This window comes from Calidris pugnax, unplaced genomic scaffold (genome assembly GCF_001431845.1).
Source record: "Calidris pugnax isolate Ruff unplaced genomic scaffold, ASM143184v1 scaffold65, whole genome shotgun sequence".
NCBI classification, from domain to species: Eukaryota; Metazoa; Chordata; class Aves; order Charadriiformes; family Scolopacidae; genus Calidris; species Calidris pugnax.
The window spans coordinates 58,788-67,098 of NW_015090785.1; the positions used below are offsets into that span (position 1 = coordinate 58,788).

The 8,311-nt window shown below is 53.2% G+C and overlaps 1 protein-coding gene across 1 annotated transcript; it reads right to left on the reverse strand.

Annotated features, from left to right (window-relative positions):
- Positions 1-38: 38 nt before the first annotated feature.
- LOC106902646 (dual specificity phosphatase 28-like) lies at positions 39-2,484 on the reverse strand. Its single transcript, XM_014966301.1, has 2 exons — positions 2,010-2,484; positions 39-1,111 (listed from the first exon to the last, which is right to left on the reverse strand). The coding sequence occupies exons 1-2, from the start codon at positions 2,355-2,357 to the stop codon at positions 977-979; spliced, it is 483 nt and encodes a 160-aa protein (XP_014821787.1). The 5' UTR covers positions 2,358-2,484; the 3' UTR covers positions 39-976.
- Positions 2,485-8,311: the final 5,827 nt, after the last annotated feature.

The following is an 8,311-nucleotide window of genomic DNA, read 5'->3' on the forward strand; positions in this document are numbered from 1 at the left end:
AAAATTACAAATGTATTAATACAGTTTGACAAAATATCTTGGTGTTTCTCTCATCTTTTAATGTCTTATGATAAACATAATTGTAGTCTGATTTAGAAGTTCCATGCAGGTTCCTTGATATCCCAGTAGACAGTTTCACAGGGTGCCTTGCAAGCAGTCTGAGCAGAAATGATGTAGCCGTGTCGTTTGCATGCAGATACAGCTGACTTGTGAACTGACATATGAAGACATGCACTGGCCACTGACAGATCTTGTTGGACTTAGTAGGTAAAGCAAAAAGTATTACTTTTAGATTGCCAGTGTCATCTTCTACCCTCCACTATCAGCTATTGTTTTTAAAAGCATTCCTTTGGTATTCTGGAGAATAATTTCAAAAGCTGAAAAGACCCTTAACTTGCTTGGTGGGAGCTGAACTCTGTATATTCTTTCCTCCGGGTTTTTAGGTAATTTTGTGATGGTGTTTTTGGTCTATGTTGAACATAAAGAAAATGCAGAACTGAGGCAGAGACTAAGCATTTCCAGTGTTGGTTTCTCACCAAAGTTTGTGTCGTCTCATGAACGTGAATTATGATCCAGTAGGAGAGATAGAAATTCAAAACTTCCTTGGTCTGGCATTAGGTCTTCTTGTAACGTCACTGAGAAGTTCAGTTAAAAACCAAGAGTAAAACCCCTATGTAGTAACTTATTAATTCGTTCAATACATTTTTATCATATTCAGTGTTGGTCAGGAAGAAATAGACGCTGAAGATGCCATGCCTTTCTCTGGTTTGTTTACAGCCCTTTCTGCTGTTTCTCCTGATTATCTGCCCCTTTCCCAGGCACCTTCAGTGGTCACGCTCTGAATTAATTTAATCAGCCCCATTTGGGGGGTAAGGCATTTTATTTATAGGAGATATATGAAGTGTATGAAGTAACTTTTTTTTCCCTTAACTTATTTAAATCTGTAGCAACCCACTCAACTCTCTTTAAAGCATCTTCACACATTGCTATTTTTAAGTCCTTTGCTCAGCAGATCAGGCTGCTTTGGTATCTGCAAATCTTCTTCATATCTCTGCAGCTGGGACCAAAATCCTGCATTGGGTTCTGCTACTGGTCTGGCAGCCTTCACAGCCTGGGGAAAAGGAGAGACATTGCAGAAGCAAGGGCTGGTATCATGCAAACAGATTCTATTTTTTTTCCCTCTAAATTTTTGAGAAGATTATCTTTGGTTTTGATTTGGCTACGGAATAATAAACAGATATTTTAGCCTTAGCACTCACTCTGTGCTTGCTAAGACTTCCTGGTATGTGGTCCCTGTTACGGAATGGATTCATGGGCAGGACATGGAAAGGAGCTGTTGGATTTGCTGGAAATGTGAGTGTCTCTCACACAGTGTGGTGACCCCTCTCGTGTTTAAGGTAGCTCAAAACTTGGTCGTGTATCTGCCTGGTACTGAGCAAAAGGGTTATCTAAACTAGAGACTTTAGTGATACACCTACCAAATGGGTGAAGACTAAACGACCATAGGAGATGAGTCGTGTATTGGATGGGCTTCCTAATACAGTTGAGATGTTATTGCTGGTAGCTGGCTGGTCCCGAGCCCTTCGGCAGGCCTGACAGGGCTTTCTGTGGCTCTTTGCATCGGTGACAAGAGCAAATCCTGTAAAACAGCCCCTGCGCACACTCGCATCCACTTGGCTCATTTGCTCTGTGTCTCTGTCTCTAACTTCCCTTATCCTGACTAAGCAAACGACAGGGAAAAATGTTCACCCAACAAGCAGCTTAAAGCCTGTGTGCATTTGTAATTTTGTTTGTCCCAGAAACCTCCCGTTGTCTGAGCTGGGGCGGGGGGGGGGTGGGAAAAACTTACAGTGGGATTTTTAGTCAAATATTAGATATCCATATAACCGCTAATAAACAGCTGACAGCACCCAAATAATTCTATGAGAAATCATCACTAGTCGTAATAAGCATGGCTTTTCTTACCAGAAAGGTGGTTTAAAATACAAATCCGGGTGTAGGTACGATACCTGGAAGGCATCCTGGAGCGGGAGCTGTCTGTGTCTCATGAGGTAGGCGGTGCAGACGGCGGCCGACCGGCTGCGGCCGTTCTTACAGTAAACCAGGCACCTCCCGCCGCTCTTCACGGCCTCCTCGATGGCGTCGCTGCACTGCCCGAAATACCGGTACAGGTCCTCGGCCGGGTCGTCGAACACGGGCACACGGATGCCCCGGACCTGCTGGAGGTCGGGGAAGGGCTGCTGCCTGGTGACATTCACGCAGAAGGTGACTCCCTCCCTCCTGAGCAGCTCCTCGTTGCAGGCAGCCTTGGCGTTGCTGATGAGCAGCGAGGAGGTGACCTGGGAGAGCTGGAGCATCGGCAGCCGGGGCCGAGGGGCCACCAGCACCACCTTTCCCCGTGGTAGAACTCCCAGATGGCCTCCTCCGTGTGGCCTTCAGGCACCGGCTTGCTGGGGGATCGGGGAGCTTCCCCAGCAGCCTGTACTGGCTGTGCTGGGATGTGCTATATTTATCCCCTCTGAACAGGCTCAGGCTTCAGGCAGGTCCTAGTGCCTGCTGGAGCCTGAGATTTAAACAGCTAAAAGCAATTTTGGAGCCCACAGGTCTGATTTAGAATCACAGAATTGTCCAGGTTGGAAGGGACTTTTAAGATCATCGAGTCCAACCATCACCCTAACACTGCCGGAACCACCACTAAACCATGTCCCTCACCACCATGTCTGTCTGTGACTTTTAAATACCTCGTAAAACATTTGGATTTGGTCACGCCCTATGCCTATAGCAGCTTCCTACAAGAAGCTAAACCCCTTGTTCTCCTCACAGGAAGGCTGCTGGGGTCAGCACTGACACGCTATCGATCCAGTCCCCTCCAGCTCATCTAGCTGTCCCCCACCTACTACAAAAGCCTCTGTGGAGTACCCAGAAAATGATTTACCAGGCTGGTTAGATACGGCAGCGCTAATCTTTCTGGACTTCAGTAGAACTGCTGGTGTGGTGCCAGGGCAGAGAGCATCTTGCGCGTGAGGGCGCGTACACGCGCTGGGGCTGTGAAGCAGGGAGGGGATGGGGCAAGGACCCGGCCAGGGCAGCGCCACATCAGCCAGGCAGGGGCTAGAGGCTTCCCGGCAGCTTCAGGAACACTTCTCTTTCTGGCTGTGATGTAAAAAAAGAAAAAAAAAGGTGCCTGTGACCACTATTTTCTGCTGGCATAAAGAACAACCTGGACTATGGCAGTGGCAGGGCATGGACTCATTAAGATGAGTGTGAAACACGGTGCCGGCCGGTCAGGAATCAGCCATGAGGGACCAGGGTGAACTTTAATCCACCATGGAGGGAGGTGGACCTGCCATACACCAGCCATCGCTCACGTCAATAACAGCCTGCCAGGGAGATGCCTGCTCTGAGGCCAAAGGAGATGGCTCCCTCGCACAAGCACAAGAGCACAGTGTCCCCTCCTACCACCCATCACACTCCTCGCCTGCCCGCAGGCTCGCTCCTCTGCCCATTGCTCCCTTCACATCGGGCTGGGTCCCTGGAGCTGGAAAGGAGAAAGCCCAACAGGAGAGCATCGTCCTGACGCTGCCCACCCTAGAAGTGTCAGAGGGCCCTTAGGTTCTCCTGCAGCCACGCTTTCTGGGATTTTTCAGACCCTCTCTGGTGCTGGCTCTCGTCCAGCTTGGCATTTCCATGGCACATCCTTATTCCCAGGCCGTGACGTCACGGATCAGATGAGGAGCCTTTGTGCAATCACCGCAGGGGATTTTCCTGGTCATACGGACACATGTTGGTTTCCTGTGCTGTGGAAAGGAGCCAGCTGCTGCCTTACCTTCCTCCTCCCGCCTGGGACATGGCAAAAGCTCATCCTTCTACCTGGCCTCATCCAAGGGCTTTCTGGGGCCCTTGTAGACGTCCCTGGGTGGTGGTTTATGGACATACCCCAGTTCAAACCTGTGTGGAAGGAGAATGTGCTGGCATGACTCGAGGCACCACGATCCCTTTCATTCACCAGCCCACAGAGCCATTTTGGCCATGCCGTGATGGCCAGCAGTTACCAAAGCCGAGCACACCACACCCCGGGACTATCCTGAGTGTTACCCAGCAGAGCAGCACAGCCTGTGATGGAACATCAGTGTCACCTGAGTTCCCCTGAATGGCCCAGAGCTCTGCTAATGGCATGACCACCTGCCAGGGACAGAGATGAAAGCCACCCACCATGCCACGTATATGAGGCCGAGGGGCCACCAGCACCACCTTTCCCCGTGGTAGAACTCCCAGATGGCCTCCTCCGTGTGGCCTTCAGGCACCGGCTTGCTGGGGGATCGGGGAGCTTCCCCAGCAGCCTGTACTGGCTGTGCTGGGATGTGCTATATTTATCCCCTCTGAACAGGCTCAGGCTTCAGGCAGGTCCTAGTGCCTGCTGGAGCCTGAGATTTAAACAGCTAAAAGCAATTTTGGAGCCCACAGGTCTGATTTAGAATCACAGAATTGTCCAGGTTGGAAGGGACTTTTAAGATCATCGAGTCCAACCATCACCCTAACACTGCCGGAACCACCACTAAACCATGTCCCTCACCACCATGTCTGTCTGTGACTTTTAAATACCTCGTAAAACATTTGGATTTGGTCACGCCCTATGCCTATAGCAGCTTCCTACAAGAAGGAACGACCATTAAGCCATGTCCCTCAGCACCGTGTCTGCCTGTGACTTTTAAATACCTCATAAAACATTTGGATTTGGTCACCCCTATGCCTATAGCAGCTTCCTACAAGAAGGGAACCACCACTAAACCATGTCCCTCACCACCATGTCTGTCTGTGACTTTTAAATACCTCGTAAAACATTTGGATTTGGTCACGCCCTATGCCTATAGCAGCTTCCTACAAGAAGCTAAACCCCTTGTTCTCCTCACAGGAAGGCTGCTGGGGTCAGCACTGACACGCTATCGATCCAGTCCCCTCCAGCTCATCTAGCTGTCCCCCACCTACTACAAAAGCCTCTGTGGAGTACCCAGAAAATGATTTACCAGGCTGGTTAGATACGGCAGCGCTAATCTTTCTGGACTTCAGTAGAACTGCTGGTGTGGTGCCAGGGCAGAGAGCATCTTGCGCGTGAGGGCGCGTACACGCGCTGGGGCTGTGAAGCAGGGAGGGGATGGGGCAAGGACCCAGCCAGGGCAGCGCCACATCAGCCAGGCAGGGGCTAGAGGCTTCCCGGCAGCTTCAGGAACACTTCTCTTTCTGGCTGTGATGTAAAAAAAGAAGAAAAATGGTGCCTGTGACCACTATTTTCTGCTGGCACAAAGAGAAACCTGGACTATGGTAGCAGCAGGGCACGGACTCATTAAGATGAGTGTGAAACACGGTGCCAGCCGGTCAGGAATCAGCCATGAGGGACCAGGGTGAACTTTAATCCACCATGGAGGGAGGTGGACCTGCCATACACCAGCCATCGCTCACGTCAATAACAGCCTGCCAGGGAGATGCCTGCTCTGAGGCCAAGGGAGATGGCTCCCTCGCACAAGCACAAGAGCACAGTGTCCCCTCCTACCACCCATCACACTCCTCGCCTGCCCGCAGGCTCGCTCCTCTGCCCATTGCTCCCTTCCCCCAGGGCTCAGGGCACGGGGCTGGAGGCACAGATCAGGCTGGGTCCCTGGAGCTGGAAAGGAGAAAGCCCAACAGGAGAGCATCGCCCTGACGCTGCCCACCCCAGAAGCGTCAGAGGGCCCTTAGGTTCTCCTGCAGCCACGCTTTCTGGGATTTTTCAGACCCTCTCTGGTGCTGGCTCTCGTCCAGCTTGGCATTTCCATGGCACATCCTTATTCCCAGGCCGTGACGTCACGGATCAGATGAGGAGCCTTTGTGCAATCACCGCAGGGGATTTTCCTGGTCATACGGACACATGTTGGTTTCCTGTGCTGTGGAAAGGAGCCAGCTGCTGCCTTACCTTCCTCCTCCCGCCTGGGACATGGCAAAAGCTCATCCTTCTACCTGGCCTCATCCAAGGGCTTTCTGGGGCCCTTGTAGACGTCCCTGGGTGGTGGTTTATGGACATACCCCAGTTCAAACCTGTGTGGAAGGAGAATGTGCTGGCATGACTCGAGGCACCACGATCCCTTTCATTCACCAGCCCACAGAGCCATTTTGGCCATGCCGTGATGGCCAGCAGTTACCAAAGCCGAGCACACCACACCCCGGGACTATCCTGAGTGTTACCCAGCAGAGCAGCACAGCCTGTGATGGAACATCAGTGTCACCTGAGTTCCCCTGAATGGCCCAGAGCTCTGCTAATGGCATGACCACCTGCCAGGGACAGAGATGAAAGCCACCCACCATGCCACGTATAGTGGTGAGGAACAAGAGCAGCCAAGAAGGAACTGGGACCAGCTGCTTTGGAGGCAGCAGTCCCCAGCATCTGCCTGTTGCAGGCAAACCCTGGGTCAGCTGAGGACTATGGGCAAACACCACACACTGTGGAAAGATAACCCAGACAGAGAAAGCCAGGGAAGCTGTGGCTGCTTTAGAAGATATCATCAAGTCCACCATCCCTAGGACCTGCAGCAGAGGAGAACAGGGCTGGAGGAGGTGATGGCCAGGGAGATGACCTCTCTGCCCACCAAGATGGCCGGCTTCCCACCACCATGAGATGACACTGCCTCTCTGAACCACTCACAGGTGCTCTCTCATCACCACTAGCCCAGACTTCTAACGAGCAGGTGCTGCCCAGCAAAGACATGGTGCCACATCACAAACTGCCTGTTTTTTTTGTGAGCGCAGCAGTTGGGACGCTCCAACAGGGACTCAGGCTCTGGGGCATCCCTGGTGTGGCCAAGGTGCAGAATGTCCCAAGAGCCTGGTGGCATAAGAACTTCTTGGACTAGAGCTCCCAAGGGGCTGCCCGGGTCATGGTCAGCTGAGAGCGTGGTGCTGGCAGGAGCACTGTGGTAGGATTTCAAAGGGTGAGGAGCAGCAGAGGAGAAACAGAACACTTACAATCAACAGAGTTCCTTCCAGAGTGTCCTTCCCAGTCGTCATTTCTGTCATTTCCAGAAAGACATGATAGTATTTCATTTGCACCCATGTATCTTCAATGAGGAGCATACCTACATCCATCAGGACGAGCATGGTGATCTTTCCCTTCCCGATGCAGCAGGAGAAGAGGGCTGCGTTGTCTCAGATGTGCCCCACCACTTTCTTTGGACACAAAAGTGGCTGGAGCTGTATGAGCACACCTCCAGTACTTTGCCACATAAGAAGGACCAGGTCCTGAATTTCAGCTGCCCATCATCAAGCGGTGATTGAGAGGCAGCTGCCTCGAGGCTCTCAGGTGATGCATCACTACAGGTGGCATGGCTGGAGAGAGTAGTGGAGAAGGTCCTAGGGCCTTATCTCCCTCTGGGCAGTTTTTCATGAGCGTTGGCTCATGATGCTCAGTTGCATGGGGAGTCTTGGGGGGGTGGTGGTGTGTGGGCTGGAGGGGGTGGTGGGGGTGGGTGTCCTGGCACTGCGATGCGATGATGGTGTGTTATGGCCACACCAGTGGAGAAGGTCCCAGGGCCCTACCTCCCTCTGGGCAGTTTTTCATGAGTGGTAGCTCATGATGCTCAGTTGCATGGAGAGTCTTGGGGGGGTGGGCTGGTGGTAGTGGAGAAGGTCCTAGGGCCTTATCTCCCTCTGGGCAGTTTTTCATGAGCGTTGGCTCATGATGCTCAGTTGCATGGGGAGTCTTGGGGGGGTGGTGGTGTGTGGGCTGGAGGGGGTGGTGGGGGTGGGTGTCCTGGCACTGCGATGCGATGATGGTGTGTTATGGCCACACTTCTGCAATGGCTGTGGACAGCCTTACCTTGGGCAGTGGCAGTTGGCATCATGGTCCATCCCCCCCCAGCCCATGTCCCAGAAGTCCAGCCTTGCCCCTCTGCTGCTGGTGGGGTGCTTCCCCGTGGCAGGGGGCCATGGGGAGCTCAGCCCTTCCCCAAGGGTCCCCCTGGACTACCGTCTGGCCTCCTGGGCTAGCATCTGGTGTCCCTGTGCCCTCCCCTCCCCACGGTGAAGCTGGGGGCAGCAGCAGCTCCACAGGGCAGGTGGGGCTGGGGTGCCATGGGGTGGGGGCTGAGCAATGGGGGCCCTGTGTTGCCTTGGCCCCTGTCTGCCTATAAGGCGGGGGACGGGCAGGGGAAGCCCCTTATGCCCCCCCTTGCCATGTTTGCCTGGCATGTGCCCCACTGTGCACAGGACCATGCACTGGGAGCTCCCTGCTGCTGCCTGGGACAGCCCTGGGGCTGCCTGGAGGAGGTGGGGGGAGCTGCAGGCC